The following is a 17,311-nucleotide window of genomic DNA, read 5'->3' as shown; positions in this document are numbered from 1 at the left end:
TGCATCCAAAAAGAAGTGGGAGGTTTAAATAGGAGTTCATACACACGCACATTTATCTTCAGTGGTCCATGCTGTAATTTACATTTCTCGAGTCCCATGGAACCCACAACACTTCATAAAATACATCCATTACAAATGTGCAACCAGGGGAAACAAAGATGCTGTCCAAGTTCCTACCCGCGGGGTCCAAGAGCTGAGCTCAGTAGGCACTCATGCGGAAACTGAAGGCTGTGGAGTGTCACTGAGGTAAGCGCATAGTTTGGGTTGTGCCAAGATGCTGAAGCTAGCATCCCACCCGCTGCAGATGTACTGCGCATGGTCCTGTCTCCGCATAGTCCAGGCCACCCATGTGGCCTGAAACATTGCAGGGACTAAGCCATAACTCCATCCTCGTAGGACACTGATATAAGACCAAGGCGTAGAAGAGTTGGATCTGCAGAAGCACCTGGCCCTGGAAAATGCTGACATTTCCTTGCAGGGGCATGCACCTTCTGGCACAGTGAGAGCAGCCCCTTCGTGTCTCCATCGACCACAAATGCAGCTCTGTCCTAGATCACCCACACACGCACTTTGGCTGAGCTGCCAGCCTGATCTGCTGCAGCAGAGTGGCCCAAATAAAGCACCCTTTCTTCTGCTGGGTGGAAAATGCTCATGTTTATTGAGAATTGCTGAGCAGGGTTCATTGTAACTTGTCAAAATTTTCCAGTGTGCAAGAATCAAGCAGTAGGCCATAGCTTCTCTTGTTTGACATAATTCTCATGTGCCAATTCTCCTTGTAATCAATAGGGGGGATTTTTTTTTCTTTTCTTTTCTTTTTGTAGCACAAAGACTAGATTCCTTGAATGGAGAAAAGTTTGCATTTACCCAGAGCCTGTAAGGGGGCGAGGTGTGCATGTGTGTGGGGAGCCCTAGGGCTGAGATCCCCATTTGTTTGAGGCGAGGGCAAGCTCCCGGGCCCTGGTGCTCACAGCCCCCCCAAGTACCAGGAGCCATGCCCTCCATCACAGAGGGGCAGGGTGGGGGTCTGTATCTCCAGCACAATTTAAATAGGGGGCTGGCAAAGCCCCTGGGATGTCCCCATTGAAATAAGAAGGGGAGAAGTGATATGCTTGCATACAGAGCAGTGGTTCAGGGCCGATTTCTGCCGCCTATCTACGCTTATTTGTTGCAAGGTGAACCTTCAATGCAACATTGTTAGGCTGTTATCATAATATTTCCATTCGCGCTCCGTGGGGAATGATTAACTCGGGAAGCAGGGAGGGCAGGAGGGAGGAGGCCGTCCCGCCGCAGCCGCTAATCTCGCACCAGCCCTGCCCTGGCGTGTCCCTGTGCCACCCGGCTGTCCCCAGCTATGGGGCAGCTGGGGGATGAGTGGAGTGCGCCTCCAAACACGAGTGACCCCATGTTGGAGGTGCTGCTCCCACCCGAGGAAGCATTTGGAAAAGCAGGGCTCCGTTGTCAAGCGGCCTAGCTGCACACCACTAGGATTGCAGCTGGTGTCTGGTTCTTCCTTCTGTTTCGCTGACGAGGCACGTTCACCTTAAAAACGTCTCCTTTGCGATTCACGATGAATTTATCCCACAGAAAGGCATCTACTTCTGTGCAGGGTGGTCTCCTCTCTCCCCACTGCAAGGCCACCCATGGCCCAGGAGTGACAGCCGAGCTGGGCCTTCCACACACCCCAGCTGCCCTGAAGAGCTGAGAAAAATCCTGCTTCTGCTCCTGGCTGTCATCCTGTGGGAGATGAGATTGTGGGACAGACCGTGTCCTCGTGGCGTGGAAGCTCCAAACAGGCAATAGGCCCTAGGTACTTTCCAAAGTGAGAGAGAAGCCTGGAGAGCACCTTTCAGTGGCTGTTATTTTGTGCAAATCCGTCCCGTTCTGTGGGGTGGAAGCAGGAGGGGCCTTCATCTGGGTAAAGGGGCTGCTGTGGAAGTGTTTCTTGGTCACACAGGTGGAACCAGCTCTCCTGTCATTCCCTAGGCTGTGTCTCCTCACACTTCCCTTGGTGCTGTGGCTACTAAGGAGGCAGGATGTGACAAGCTCGTTGGAGCAGTCCCTAACTCAGTTGTTCTTTACTGGGAAGTGCAGCAGGGCTCTTCAGTCCCCAGCATAGCATGGCCGGGCAGTCCTACAGTTCTGCTCAGCAATGCCTCAAGGGCCTCGTGAAAAACGTTATTACTTTTGCTGGGCTCATGCACAAACACTCCTCGTTCCCAGCCCAGCCCCAGCATGGGGCTTTCCTCAGAGAAGTCCCCTCCCCGTCCCCTCCAAGGCTGCACAGCTGGGGTCAGAGAAGAAGCTGGTTTGCAAGATGGGGCCAAGGAGGGACGAGGGTTTGAAGGTGAATTTGAGGGGCAGGAGAGGGGTGGTTTGGGATAGAGTACACCAAGTAGCCAGGGCTGGACTGATCAGCAAAGCAGCAAGTGTGGGTATGAAGGTAGGAAGGGACAAGAAGAGGAGCAGAGCAAGGCTTTTCCAGAGTTGTTTCTTGAGAGCTCACCACATGGCCTCAATAGCTGTGCCTGGTTTTTAAAAGATTAAGCAGTATCGTAGAAGGAAGGGTATTAGATAATGTTTCCTCTAGTGTCAGCCAAAGAAGATAATCACACCTATTAGGTAGATAAAGTGAGTATTTACTCTTCAGAGAATAAATGCATTCTGGTGGCTTTATACACTGGTAGCACTGAACTCTCCAAGAATATTGATTAGGCAGAAGTTTCTCTGTTTTGAAGTACGGCTGTGTGGGTGGAAGAAGGGAGTCCTCAAGTGACTTTCTTTCCATTAAAGCTTCCAAGTAGCTGAGCCCCAGGGGCCGATGTCCCCTCTCAAACATTGCAAGCCCCATAGCACATGGAAGGGAGATTGGTCCTGGGTAAGTTCAACCCTGAAATTCTTTACGGAGAGTGGAAAAGCAATGGGCATTGTTTTCGGTCATTCAATCCCACATGGATCCTCAAATACCAAAAGCCAGGCATCTGCAGATACCTCTAAATAGCAGCTGGCCTGGCGTGGCTTCCAGCCGGTGGCTTTGATGTGCCCAGCTCGTTCTCTCGTATGCCATTTTGTCTTTCGCTGAGAGATGACTCAGTGCAATAACTGTTCTTATGACATCTAATCTTTTCTAAAGGAGAGATTTAAGGTAGATGAGTACTTGCTGAATTTTCATGGGTTTAATAGCAGCTGTTTTGTAATGGGTAGTGGGATAAAAATCTTCTTCCCAGAGTATTGGATAACATGGTATTGGATGCTCTCTGGTTTCCATACAAGAGACCAAGTCCGACTGTAGTCATGAATTTTTAAGGGACAAACATTAGCCTCCCTGAAGTTGGTTTGATCACTGGGAAGGAAAATTGCCAGACAAGAATTAAACCCTCCTGAATTGGATTCTGGGGATGGAGATGCGATTTCCTGCTTCCCTAATTTGCAATAAGCACGGCCTGTGGCATGAGGAGAAACTCCAGAATGCAATGGACAATTTTCCTCTGTTTTTGAAAAAAAATCAGTGTGCAGCTAATCCAGAGTTATAAATCTTGGTAGGAAGGCCTCCAGAGCAGGTAGATTTGTTTAATCACTTGGGCTGGTATCCAAACCACTGGAGGATATAAAATATATACACTAGTGCCATTCATTTCACTGAAAACACCTTTTTCCCATCCAAGGAAATAGCTGTGGTTGGCATGCATATATATTTGGCAAGCTGTAGGGCTAAACAAATTTCTCAGAAAATCATCTTTGGCCCAGATACTGACTATATTTCAGCACTGTACCTTCTCAAGCTCTTCAGCTAAGACTTTCCGCCAGGGAAGCCATAAGAAATTAGTGAATCACATTTTGAGCTGCTGGGATCCTCACCTCTGCTCACCAGGCTCCCCCATCCTGATACCAGTCAAAGTAGTACCTTCAGTTTGGTGAAGACCTTTGCAAAAATCGTTTCTCCTGTGACATCAGTGAGAAACATGCAGTAATGTAATCCTGTTAGCCTTCTTCCAGTGTATTTTGTCTTGTGTGTTGACCAGTCACTTCAAGAGCAAGAATCTCATTCTTTTATGTCTTGAACCACGTCTCGCTAAGCACACTTATCCTGCCAAACAAGGGGATACATCTTTATTTTCCGATTTTCAAAAATATCATTAAAATTCCTACATGGGATAATAGCAGAGTGTCCCAGTTTCAGCAGTTTTTATGGAGCTTACACTAAGGAATAAGGTTTATCATCACAAAAAAGAGTCAGATTGCAAGGTATTTCAGCTTTGTGTAGTTTTGGAACATTAATTGCCTGGGCAATTCACTGGGTATGCTACAAGCTACATCCTTAGCAAGATCAATTCCCATTAGTTACAGAAAATTACACAGACCTCTGAAGCAGGAGTTTCTGCTGCCTCTTTCTGAAGCAGCGAGCTCATCGCAGTACTCTTTCCCCCCGGTCACTGCTGGCTTTGCCATTGTGGTTGCACGCTCTGACTCTGTCGTATTGTCTCTTTCAGACACTTTTAGGATTTGACAGAGCCTGCAGAACATTTCATCAGCAGGAGTGAACATCTGCAGCAGTTTCTGGAAACGACACCCATTTATGTGATTGAAGGTAATGAGCTTTCTTCTGTCATTGCCCCATACTTGTCATTTGTCCCACCCTGAGTCTCGTGCTCCGGCCAGACGTCCCCTTTGTTGCCTTTCCTGCTCTGGGAGGTGGGCACAGGATCAGGGCTCAGTTCGGTGTGCATGTGAGCATCCTCCAGGCTGGGGCACATAACACATGGCCACGGAGCCCACCAGCCAGCCAAAGCTGGAACCCGTTGGCCATAGGCTTCTTGCTGGTGTGCTGTGACACGCAGTATGTGGTCCTGCTGTCAGAAGGCACTTGCCTATTGTCAGCACAAGCATATAGCACGTTTCTATCCCTGAAAAGTCTGAGCAGTATGCAAATTGTCAGAGGTCCTGAGATGGTACTATTTAGGCTGCAAATGCTCCATTCAAAGGACTATTTGAATAGGCTGCTCAGGGTATCTTGGCAGAGAGGAGCTCACTTGTCCACTCTCTGATCCTTGCTTTAGAGAAGAGGTGGTTTAGTTTCTCTTAAGGAAATCTTTGCTTGCATCATGCAACCCACCTGTTTTCCTTCTCCTAGTAAGTGCTACATGATTTTGAGTCTTGAAACTGGTCTTCATTTAAGTATCGTTTTGCAACCAGGAATTTCACAGGTCAGTTTTGCCCTCTGTTCAGAAACTGAAATAAAAGTGCGTGCATTGTTTCTCACAGTAGGTAGTTTAGCACTTGTCAACCTATATATTGCTCTGTATGTAACTGACCTTCTTAGTGCAATCACAAACAGCAGAAAGTGGGCTGTTCGTTTGCTCCATGCTCCTGGAGAAAGATCAGAATAGCATGGTCCTGTGACAGTAGCGGTTGCATTTAGAATAATCATCTCTGAATGTAGTTTTCTCACAGAAAAGCAAGAATAGATTTTGCTCTTTTTTTCCTAATTGGTATATTTAAGCTTAATTAAACCTAGGGGAAGTAAATGCATGTCTTAATTCACTGCTAGAAGAATTTTAAGGTTCAGAGTAGGTGACTCATCCACCAGAACAGAATTTATTCTTTGTTTGTAAATGCTATTTATTGCCTTGTTTTGCATCACTATGGCTACTGTATGTCATTGGTGATATCAGCACCTACCGTACATAACATAAATGCAAAACCCAGTTTAAAAGAGATACAGTTCTTATAATAATTTGCTTGCATCAGCCACTTTTCTGTTGTATGTAAGTACTTGTCACATAAGAGCAGCAGTAAAAATGGCTCAATATTTTTCCATCAAAATTGGCTGAGAAGTAAAATCTCTCCTGCACATAAATCATACCACAGTTAAAAAAAGCCCTAAGCAGCAACTAAACTCCCCTTTCAGACTCTGTGGCGTTATAAAAAAAATCAGTGATGTCCTACAAGTGATTTCAAAGTTTTAGATGAGCTGATTTGCAGTGGCATTCACAACTGTTTTATTTCTCGTTATTTTTAGTGTTAAACACCTAGTTAAGATTGTTAGAGGCATCGCTGCTTTCCCAGCCCGTATAGATTTCTTCTGCTTTCCTTTACTGTTTCTAAGTGGAGACTGAGAACAATTAATGTGTTCCAGTTAAAGCCTAATTCTTCTGCCAATTGCATGCCCCCCTGTTCTTTTCTGAAATGCATCAAGTACAATCGCTTCTGCCATCCTATTCAATCAAACCCTTAAGTTGCACAGATTTTTCAAATGGCCTGGGCTTCAACAGCTTGGGAGCTGATTCACGGAGGCATCTGCTGGAACACTGGCAGGACTGTCACCATTTTCCTAGCCAGAACCATTTGTCTTTGTCATTTAGAAATTATCTGCGGGGTGTAATGTGGTCTTTGGGAAGCACGGAGCCCGTTATTGCTCAATAATAGAATTTCATGAGGTCTTAACAGCATCTCTGAGCTCGTATGACACGTTTGAAAGTGCATGTGTGGCTGCATCTCTCTGATGTCCTGTGGAACAAGGACGGAGAAGTGATTTACGCACTCGGTATGTACTGAAAGCCTGCTAAAATAAACCAGCAAGCTGTGGGCAGCCGCAGCAATCTTCTCCTGGCTAGCAGGGACTGACCCCCAGGACACAAGCAGTGGGATGTCTTCTCCATGATAGCCAAGCCCAAGACTTCATAAATCCTGGCCCCTCACAAAGCCTCTGAGATTATTTCCAGGCAGACACACGCTCTCTCATCTAAGTCCCTTTCCCTTCTGTCCAGGATGAGAGGGGATAGGGCACCAAACCCTGAAAAGGAGGCAAAACGAGAGGCTTGCATCTTGGGCACTGTCAGAGCTGTGGTCCCAGTGCTCCCCCAGGCTGACGGCTGGCTCTGGCTAGCAGGATGTGTGTCAGCCCCCCCAGACCAGCTCCGTGGGTGATGACCAGAGAGTCGGGGTGGGAGAGCAGAGTTCAGCTATGGCCTCAGGAGGGGCAGCAGGAAGGACACAGAAGGGTCCCTCTGGGACCAGAGCAGAGATCAGAATGGGAAAAGAAGGCAAGAGCTTCAGGAGCACTGGGGGTGATCAGAGGGAGGAGACAGCGCAGGGAAGGGGCAGGGAAGGGTCCAAAGGCACGGCTTTGGGAAAGGGTCTTTCATTTCCAGATCCCCATCCTGTGGCTCCGTAATCCACAGGTGCCCAATGGTATAGCACACTGGAGCTGCAGGAATAAAAGCAGGTGTCCGTAAAAAAGTCCGCATTTTACTGGTTTGGGTGGTTTGTGGTGTCCTGGTGCTCCCTGTTGCAGGGGCTGCAGGTGACAGTGAGCACAAAACTTCCTCCCAGCAGGCAGAATTTGTCCCTCTGCTACTGTGCAGTGGATCTGGGAGGGTTTAGGTTGGGGGACGCCCAGATCAGGCACCAGTCCAGCCTCTTGCTGAGTTTTGTAGCCCAGTTCCTCTCTCCTGTTGTGTGTGTGTCCCAGGAAGCACGCTGCTTAAATCGGCACTGGCTGGGCCTGAGGCTGGCTTTTCAGGGCTTTTCCCTAAGCTGGCGGATGCCTATGGGGTCGGGTCCTAGCTCACAGCCAAGCTCAAGTGTCTCCTGGGTCTGCCATGCTTCTTTTTAAATATGATGCAGTGGGAGTGAAAGTCTCTGCGATATCACGCTGCTCCGTGCTACGGCTAATTAAAGTCATTGTGAAGGGTTTTGTAGTAATTGCAGATATTGTAAAATTCAGTTTTGTGGGGTAATTGGTAATGTAAGCCTGAAACAAGCTATCCTTAAGATGTTTTAGTTTGCATTTCTCAGTAGGAGCAGCCTTGACAAAGGAGGCTTTTGTGTGTGAAGCGGGACTAGAATTAATGGCAGCCTTTAGTCGTGCCCAAAGGGGAGCTTGCTGCAGGGCGGGCTCGCTGCCGGTGCCTACGTTCTGCCTGCTGCAGCAGCCTGGCAGCGAGCCCCTGCTGTCCCTGACGGTGGCACTTGTGGGGCCAAACCCACCCAGGGCCGAGGTATTCCCACCCGAAAGGAGCGTGGCCCCTTCGGTCTGTAGGTCACGCCGAGTGCTTCAGCCTCTGCTCGCTGCTATGCCTAATGAAGTTTTTGGGCATCCTACTTGAGTTTTTCAATAGAAAGGGTAATTGCTGTATCTCTAAATCACAAATGTGGGGAAAATCCTTGCTCCACAGAGATGCAGCTACTCAACCATGGGCTGGGCTGGGCCAGCAGCCCATGCCAGAGCTCCCCCTGCTCCAGGCTGCCCAAATGCTGACGGTGGGACAAGGAGAGCGCAAGGGCCGGAGCTGTAGTGCCTCGAGTGCCGAACAGCACAGGGGGATGGTTAATGGGCACATAAGCAGCTTAGGCTCTTAAGTCCCTGATTTAAATGAGATTTAGGTGCCAAACCTTCCCTGATGCATTTGAAAATCCCACTCAACACCTCTCTGAACGTTCAGGGAAATAAAGACTACTGAAAATCTGGCCCTTAGACACCGATACAGCTGGTGTGTCTGGAATTAACAGTTTAAAAAGAAGTGCTGGCTCGTGACTAAATGGAAGAGACATCTGGGAAGAGCAAATATTGAAGACGTTATGAAGAACCAGAATGAGAATTTAATTCAAGGCTGATATTTGCACAGTAACTTTTTTTTTTTTTTGTCCACAGATTCAGTTTCAGGGGGGACATCACTGCTGCTGCTGCTCCTGGATTTGCCCCCAAATGCAAGCAACGCTCCCTGCACGGCATGGCAGCACGTTAGATGCCATTGGCTTGAACCTGTGATTTACACTTTTTTAGGGAAAAAGATGCAGCAGATTAAGACAAGGGGTAGCGGGACAATGGAGCTGTCACTCCACTGATGACCACAGCAGTGCAGCAGCAAACACACGTGCCCAAGAGACGAGGGAATATTTTGGGGGCTGTTTAGAAGGGACAGTCTGCATGATAGTTATTAGAACAAAATGCCTGTTTTTAAACTACCCGTGGGGCCAAAGCGCAGAGCTGAGTTTTCCATTTCTGTTTTGATATTTGCAGCATGACAGAGGTGATGAACACACGGGAACCGGTGATGGAGGAATTCACGCTCAGCCAGTCTCCTGAGGAAGAAGGAGGCCCTTCCAGCCAGGTACCACTAGAAAAACTATGTCCTGATTTGCTTTTCAAAAGCAGTGTAATGCAATAATAACTTTTGTGCACGTATATATGAAGATATGATGCAGACACCCCGCAAATACTGTCCCACAGCTTTTACACAGCCACCTGTGCAATGAGCTCCAGGCTCGAAGGGAGCTCCCTCTTTTAGCAAAGAGATGATCTGAAATGACTGCAGAATTCACCCAGATAGCTATGGCTCCAGTTGCACTGGCCAGGCGCAGGACATTTTCTGTCCCCAGGCAGTCCCACACCCACACAGCTGCCCAATTGTGGTGCTGTTTCCCACAGGAGGGACCCCAGTGTCCCGAGGCACCCCTGTGGCAGCCCCCTCGGCCCAGCTCGGTTCCTGTGGTTGTGCTTGTGACTTGGCGTGTGGCTGCTGGGGGACAGACCTCCTCAATGTGTCCTGGTGGATTCAAGTTGCTTCTCAACACGAGATGTATTATTGCAAGCGGAGTCAGTGCTGTACCTGAGTAACTGCTGTAGGAGAAAACTGCTATAGGTTAGAGTCAAACATTTGCAAGTCGGCGAAGTCAGAACTGAAAATTTGCAAATTCCTTTCAGACCACTGGGGCGTATAATGAAAGGCCGTGTGCAGCTAGAGCTCACCATAGACCTTCCTTGGCTTCACCAACCTCACAGGATAGACACTGCGCACTCTCAGAGCACATTTTCAGTATTTTCTTTTTTCACTGAGTGCCCAGTCCCTGGTTTTCATCAGTGTGTCACTGTACCCTGTCCAGACTCTGTGCCAGCCACAACTCCATGAAGTCTTTTTCCTAGGTGTCTCTGCTCACCTACTCCAGAGGTTTTTTCCATCTGGCTTATCCCCACCTCTGGGCAGGATGATCCAATCCCCACTTTAGTGGTGGCCAGCAGACGCAAGAAAGCAAAAAGAAACGAGAGGTAACGCAAAGCCAGTGACTCAGCAGGAAAGCTAGCTTTCTTCCAGCAACTTCCAAGCCCTTTGGCCAGGAGACCAGTCCTTCTCTTCCTGCAGTCTCCTGCCCACTCGTCGCACACTCCAGCTTCCGCAGAAAAACACCGTGCTGCTTCCTGCCAGTCCTGACTCATTCCTGGGGGGACGTGGTAAATGCTGGGCACCGGGGGAAAAACATGACGCGGTTCGTGTGAGGAAAGGCCGCAGGAGAACAGCATGAATGAGAACAGACACACTGAAGCTGCACAGGTGCCTTTCCTAAATTTTGTTGCAGCCTTAACAATCACCTTTCAGCACATTTTTAGACCAGTTTGTTTCATTTCTTAGGTCTTCAGAAAGATGGAAAAAAGAGGAATTTTGTTGCACTGGGTCGCCCCTGCCAGGGATTATGGGCAAGCTTGGGGACAAGGTGGCACTCTCACAGTCCTCTGCCACCCAAGCAGACTGAGCAGGTCACTGTCCCCTGTATGGGCAGCCCTGCGAGACAACAGGGCAATTTAACCACAATTTTCTGTCTATTTTCTGTCATCTGAGCCATGAGGATCACAGACCAAGGCTCCTCCATGGGTCTGAAGAAGAGTGCACAGCTGCTCTGAGGTGTCTCTGGACCTGCCCCAGCAAGGGTGTTGTCACCGTGGCGCATGTTTGGAAATAGCTGGGAAATATTAGCAGCTTCTTAAGAATTCCTCCCAGTCAAGACAGCTGCCATGGCAATTTATTTTCAAATTATAAACAGGTCTGGAGGAGGCTGTATAATGAGGAGTTGGGGGAAACTTTTCTGACAGGCAGCGTGAGCAGCATTGCTTGATCAGGACAAGTTACACCCATGTGAGTGCAGCTTGGGGAAGCATTAAAAAGGTTTAACCTCAGTGATTCCCTTGGTCTAGCTGCACTGAAGGACATTCTCCTATAGAAGACTCCTTAACTGTGTCTCAATTTGCAAGACTAACAATAGTATAAAACATTTTTCATCTTCGTGTACATTTGCAGGGATGAATCAATCCCCACAATACTATCCTGGATAGATAGAAATGTGCTTGCTGCTTTCCAGACACATAGGAAGGGAACTGTCCCTTCCCACAGGCGTGCATCCCCATGCCAGCACTGGTGCCAAGGGGGCAGCTGAGTCTTGAACTCTTAGAAAGGAGCAGCTCACGGGATGAAGGGAGATTGCAAAAGTCACAGAGCAAACACCTCCAGTGCGTTATGACACTACAGTCCCCAGGTCCCTGGCAATGTCCTGGGGGATATGCCCAATATTATGGTGGTTGGGGAATATCTGCATGTTTCTGCCTGTGCTTGTAGCAGGAGCTGTGTTGAGACTGGCTCACATAACAGCAGTGCTTGGTCTAACCAGAAACCCTGATACAGTGGTGAACACATTGCAAATACGTGGGCAGGTTCCCACCAGCACACAGCCAACACATGGAAGCACCTGGAGTTTAATTGGGATGGTTCTTTTCTCAGCCCCTGATTTTCAGTCACCTGGTCTGCCCCTTCCTGGAGGACCTGGAGTGAGTTTTCGTCCAGGAAAAACAAAAACAAAATCAAACAAAAACAAACAAACAAAACAAACAAACAAACAAAAACCAACCACAAAGCAAAACAAAACAAAGTACCCTGAGGGACTGTAATGAACCAGCTATATTGAAAACAAGAAAGCACTTTTATGTGTTATAATATCATTCACTACAAATACCTAGTTCAGCTTCAAACTCTAATCCCTACATAATGTTTGACCTGCAGATTCAGTGTGACAAATGTAATAATAGCTGGTGCTATCCTCTGTGTAAAGATGATCTCTGGGGCTACCTGCTTGAATGCACCATAAAATATAGTTTCACATAACATAAAAGAGCTCTGCAGCATGGCAGCTTCTTAATAAACTGTTACTGCATGAAAATATGAATAAATCATATCAGAGCAAAAGGACGACAGCCAGAAGGGCTGGAGCAGCCTCTTAACTTACCATTACAGCAACGACCTTGGTGTCCTACAAACCCACCAGAAGTGAAACACGGCGGTTTGGCAACACGGTGAATTTTGTTGCCAAAGTCTCTATTTTCTCTGTGCACAGTGGATCACACAGGTCAGTCTGCACCAGATCGAAGGGGGTTTTTGATGGACATTTTTGTGCATGTCAGGTGTAGAAAGGATGCTAAGATGGAGCATGTACCCCGCTTGCTCTGAACATGGATCCCTGGGCAAGGCTTTGACAGGCGTGTCCCCAAATCTCTCCCCAGGCCTTCCCAGACGCGCGTGAGAAATACCCCAAGCTGTCCAAAAGACTGCCATCGATCGTGGTGGAGCCAACTGAGTCTGGGGAGGTGGAGAGCGGGGAGCTGCGCTGGCCTCCCGATGACCTGAAATCAGCAGAAGACAAGGGCCTTCATGGTGACCAAAGAGTCTGCGTGCAGCAGCAGCAGCAGGTGGATCTGGAAGGTCTGAATGAGTAGTTTTCATCCTTGTTCCCCATAGGAAAATAGCAGTTTCGGGCTATGCCATGCACTGAGGTCAACAGAGTACCAAGTAGCAGTGGGTGCAGAAACACCTGCAATGGAAAGGGAGTCCTGTGGGCTGAAAATGTCCTTGTGGCTTTCGAGGACACAGAGTTTACAATTGCATCATGTTCAGCGCTGGCCACTCGCATGGCCATCAGGCACTGCACTGCACATCAGCGGTTCACTCTAGGAAACGATAGCCCTGTTCAATGGTGTCTATCTACCTCCCCATCTCTTAGCCTAGAAGCAGAGTATTTAATAGCTCTGCATTTTCAAAGCATTGTGGTGTCCCTGGAGTGCATTAATGTAACAGGAGCTCACAAGTACGTAGATATGACTAATGGTGTCACTGTGGGGTAAATATGGCTAGAGATAAGAGCTTGTCAGTGTAGCTTGTTCTCTATTTCTGTTTTTTTCATCTCAGTGCTCTTCCTTAGAGAGTGACACGGTTTCCATTTCAGTGCACCAACATTTGCCATGCAAAAGCCCAGAGACAGCAGTGAGGATGGGGTGCAAGATGCACCTTCCCTTGCCTTCCAGGGGACAATGACACCAGGTCTCATCTTGAAGTGTCAAATCCTCTTCTGTTCCAGCAGCCATTTCTAGGTGGTGGCAACCACAGGGTTGTATCACTCAAGAAGACGTATGAGCCAAACGTACGGCCTGAGCTCCAGGCTGTGCATTACGGCCTCTGTGTTGTGTTTGTGCAGTGACACTGGGACTTGTTATGTCTTCAGAGCTGAACATTTGAGCAGGTTCACTGAGACAGCAGGTAGCCCTCCCACGGTGGCGGCTGTCCTGCTTTTAACGAGAGGGGTCATCACCTCATCTCATTAATACCCATCCTGAGGTCTGAAGTCCCTGTGAAGTCAGGCTGTGATGCACTCAGAGTACCCTACTCCAGGTTCAGCTGCTGGTCTGCAAGTACAGTAAATTACCAGTTTCAAGGCTGAGCACCCTGACGGATCATCTGCTTCGTGCAGCAGGGAGTCAAATGAAGGATGATGTACAGCGTGGGGGAAAAAATACTGACAAACAATTTCTTTGCAGATACTTTAGCGCATCCAGCTCAAGAAGTGGAAGACAGTACAGATACTCTCGAAAGCAGAACTGAAAAGGATGAGTAGGAACTCCGTGGCCTCAGAAGTGAAACTTCATTGTGAATGTTGTTGACAAGCTAACACACTCTGAAGACATGTCAAACTAATTTGTATTTAAATCTGCAAGGGTTTTATTTAGTTAGTACCTGGTAAGAAGTGTATGGGCTTTAGAACTGTTCTTTTTAACATTTTGCTTTTCAGGCTGGGATTCATATTATTTGTTTAATTTTTCCTTAGGGAAAAAAAAAAGCAACATGTTAGGAAATGCATCACAGACATGAGATTACAAAGGAAAAATGCTCCTAATTTCAATTAGCACATTTCATTGGATTTACCTTTTTTAAGCAAGGCTGCTTTCAGGTATCAACAGCAGGACCAAGGGGTTACATTTCTCCAGAAGGGATGTCTTAAATCTAAAACCTTTCTTGTTTTTAGCCATTTAAAACTAGCACTGTGATATTATGGACAATAGATGTAATATAATGTCACCATTTGATTTTGTAACTTTTGTATAGAGACGCAAGTGTAAGATTAGCCTCCATCGCTACGCAGGATCTCCAGGCTGCCGCCCGGGTGCGGATCAGAGCAGTTCTCTCCCTTTGGCTAACCTGTGCAAATTGAGATGAACCAGCCTTGTACTAACCGTCTTTTCGATAAGGCTCTGAAGCTTCAGAAACGCTTTCTTGCTGTACATTGACGAGCTGGAATAGCTAGTCGCTGGTGTTCGTGGAGTGAGACCGTTCGTTGTAGATTTGGTTGGGTGGATCGTGCTGTTTGTGCGCACTTCGGGGACCAGGTCCAGCTCGCTACTGAAGCCAGTGAAATGGCTCCTGCTTCTGCCAAGGCTGGATTTGTCCCACCTTGTTAATAGAAGTTGTTGTGACTATTCTTTTGGTATGTTTTGTGTATAAAATAGGTGCAGAGGCTCAGCTCTTCCTCCCTCAGCCCAAGCTAGGCAGTGTTGGGGCAGGTGAGGGGAGCTCCGTGGCACAGCCCAAACCTCCTCTATATTCGCGGAGCCTTTCCACATGATGCCAGGTCCCCTCCGAGCCATCTGTGGTGGGAAGGGGTGGAAAAGGGCCAAGGTGGTGGGATGCACACCGGCCTCTGTCCTGCCCTGGCAGTGCTGCCCACGGGAGCACGTATGGCTTGGGGGTCCTCACCTGTGGCACAGCCCCCTTGGCTGTGGTTGCACAGCCACCTCTGGTAGGCCACAGCTCGTGGTGGGACAAGCTGTCTCTGCATGCATCAGGTCTCCGCTGGATTCTCCTTCTCTCTCTGCCTGGAGATGGATCTGGGGGCCATTTTCACAGGGGTGAGCCTGCTCCTCCACGGGGACCTTCCAGAGACTCCCTCCAGCCAGGCACCATCCCAGGAGAAGCAAAGATCTCGGCCCAAAACATTTCCCCTTGGACAGTGTCGGTGGAGATAATGCATGTTCTGAAAAGGGTTCGACTGTTTTGGTGACAAGTGCCCTGTAAGCTACGAAGTTGGATTTCTCCATCTCGGCAGGGCTGGATGGGGTCTGTACTTCCAATTAATGTTGCATCCGGAAGAAGCCGCTCGCTGTGGGTGGAAAGAAATAACAGGATTTCTTCCAGCGTTAACTCCCGAGTTGACTTTCAAGTGCATTCTTCTATCCAGTAATAATTTTCTCTAAAGGAAACTTTTAATTGTGTGATGATGGATAAAATTTACTGGCCAGATGTATTGATAAGATAAGTTTATACCTTCTTAGCAACCAAATTTAATATATTTACTTACAAAGAATTCTGTGCAATGAATGTTTAATACAAAGGAAAGAGACTATTTTACTTCAAAGCAACATTAATTTATGTACAAAATTATAGCTCATTATTTGGGGTGTTTGGGATCTAGGACCCTTTTTATAAGCAGTGTAGTGTAGTATAACGTGATACTTAAGTTAAACTTTGCTCTCTCAACCTATATAACAACCTGTTTTGCCTTTTTGGTGTAGACATTCTTACCCACGCTGTCAGAGAACTATTCTGTTGGATGAATGGTCAGAGCACCAGATCTTGACAGAGCAGTGGAGGGTGTCAAGCAGGCCTCCTAAACCCGGCTGCTGTCCCTGCCACCCCCTTGGCTGGTGGCAGCCTTCCTGCAAAGCCGAGGAAGTGAGAACAAGCTGGGTAAGACACTGAGAAGTGACACGGGGCTGCAGCTCGGGTGCGAGGTGCTCTTTAAATGCGGCCCCTGCACCAGCTGCTGAGAAGTTTTCCGAAGCTCTGGGGAAAAGCAGCAAGGATGACGATGTATTTTTGGCTGCGTGATTTCCTTTAACCTGCGTCTGCCCAGCTCCGTGAGGAATGACGTTAGACGTGTTGCTTGATTTGCTTTTCACTTTATAAAAGGAAAACCAGTTGTTTGGAACACTTCCCCCAATTTTATGCGCTCTCTATCTGCTTTCAGACGCTCCCTCCCTTCCTGCTCTGGATGGCCCTTATCCCATTTCCACCTGAGGTCAATGGCACTTCCCTAAATAAGTTTCCCAAAGAAACAACAAAATTCTACATCCACCCTGAAAATACGCCTCAGGACGCTACTTTTTTGGGCTGGAATACACAGTGCTGCAGCCCATGCAGAAATGCCAGATTTCCTCCTTCCAGCCTCATTACTCCCCTCTTTCCTGTTTCCTCTTTCACGCAGCTCCCCCTCAGTATTTCAGCTGAAGCAAATGGATGCTTCAAACTTCAGCTTTCCACTAAAGCAGTGTGGCCCCAGTTTAACCACCACGCAAAGCCAAACTCCTCCTCCCATTTTTATTTTTCTGAACATGGACCAGAGGCCCTAAAGTAGGAGAGCAAGATAGAGAGAAACTTGTTTTATACAAACAAGCCCTATTTATTCAACTTGCAGGTCTATGAATGTCCACTTACTTTGTCTGTGTGCAAGTGTTGTCTCTCTGATAAACTCAATAGTTGTTTTGTATTTTTTTTCTGGATGAAAAGCTTTGTAGAAACTAAAAATGAAAAAAAAAAGACATTCAGTCATATTTTTCTAGTCTAGCTTGTAGAATATTTCATGTAGTGCAGAAAGGAAGTTTTATGGAGTAAGACATTGTTGGATTTTGCTTTATTTCAGTTCTTTCTAATTTTGTAAAATGCCACCTGTACATAATACTCGACTAATGTATGTCCTGTAGATGTATTACACCGTTTAGCCTATTAAATGCCTATAATGGACCGATTGGAAGATGTGGTGCAGCTGCAGCGTCTTGCTTTAAAAGCACAGAGATCCACTTGGGCAGCTGCTGGCCCACCGCTGGCGCAGGGAAGGCAGCCTGCCCCATGCCTGCCTTTGCCCCTGGCACGCAGCTGAATTCAGATCCACTCCCTCGGCACTTGCCATTTCCACTTCTTTCCGTCGAGCCCTGCCTCGACCCTCAGCTTGAACCTCACCGCTCCTTTTCGGGTGTTTCTGGCTGCCCCTCGCCCCGGGTGGCAGCCGGTCCCCGCGTGCCGCGAGCCAGCTGGCCGCCTTCCCTCACCCCCTAATGCGATGCGCATTTTTAGCATTTTCTGGAAAGGCTTTTGTGGAGCCCAGCAGGAACTCACATTACTAGAAACCTATACCCGCGCAAGGGGAGCGGGGTCATGTGGCAGCGAAG

The 17,311-nt window shown here is 47.9% G+C and overlaps 1 protein-coding gene and 1 long non-coding RNA gene across 2 annotated transcripts; both read left to right on the top strand.

The window, feature by feature from the left end:
• Positions 1-4,487: 4,487 nt before the first annotated feature.
• On the top strand, positions 4,488-16,893 carry LBHD2 (LBH domain containing 2). The gene is made up of 4 exons (XM_040558869.1): positions 4,488-4,585; positions 9,020-9,110; positions 12,323-12,521; positions 13,631-16,893. Exons 2-4 carry the CDS (start codon positions 9,021-9,023, stop codon positions 13,705-13,707), a joined length of 366 nt encoding a protein of 121 aa, XP_040414803.1. The 5' UTR covers positions 4,488-4,585; position 9,020; the 3' UTR covers positions 13,708-16,893.
• Positions 9,124-12,008, top strand: LOC121070987. The gene is made up of 2 exons (XR_005820330.1): positions 9,124-10,328; positions 10,407-12,008. It is a non-coding gene; the product is annotated as an uncharacterized LOC121070987 (long non-coding RNA).
• Positions 16,894-17,311: the final 418 nt, after the last annotated feature.

Source organism: Cygnus olor, chromosome 5 (genome assembly GCF_009769625.2).
Source record: "Cygnus olor isolate bCygOlo1 chromosome 5, bCygOlo1.pri.v2, whole genome shotgun sequence".
Classification (NCBI taxonomy): Eukaryota; Metazoa; Chordata; class Aves; order Anseriformes; family Anatidae; genus Cygnus; species Cygnus olor.
Note: the sequence above shows the minus strand (reverse complement) of the source record. Positions and strands in the feature narration are given on the sequence as shown.

Excerpts from the sequence above, each read along its gene's own strand:
- LBHD2 (XM_040558869.1), top strand. The coding sequence starts at position 9,021 with ATGACAGAGGTGATGAACACACGGGAACCGGTGATGGAGGAATTCACG. Across the intron at positions 9,111-12,322 it reads AAGGAGGCCCTTCCAGCCAG|GCCTTCCCAGACGCGCGTGA; the intron begins GTACCACTAGAA and ends ATCTCTCCCCAG. Across the intron at positions 12,522-13,630 it reads GCAGCAGGTGGATCTGGAAG|ATACTTTAGCGCATCCAGCT; the intron begins GTCTGAATGAGT and ends ATTTCTTTGCAG.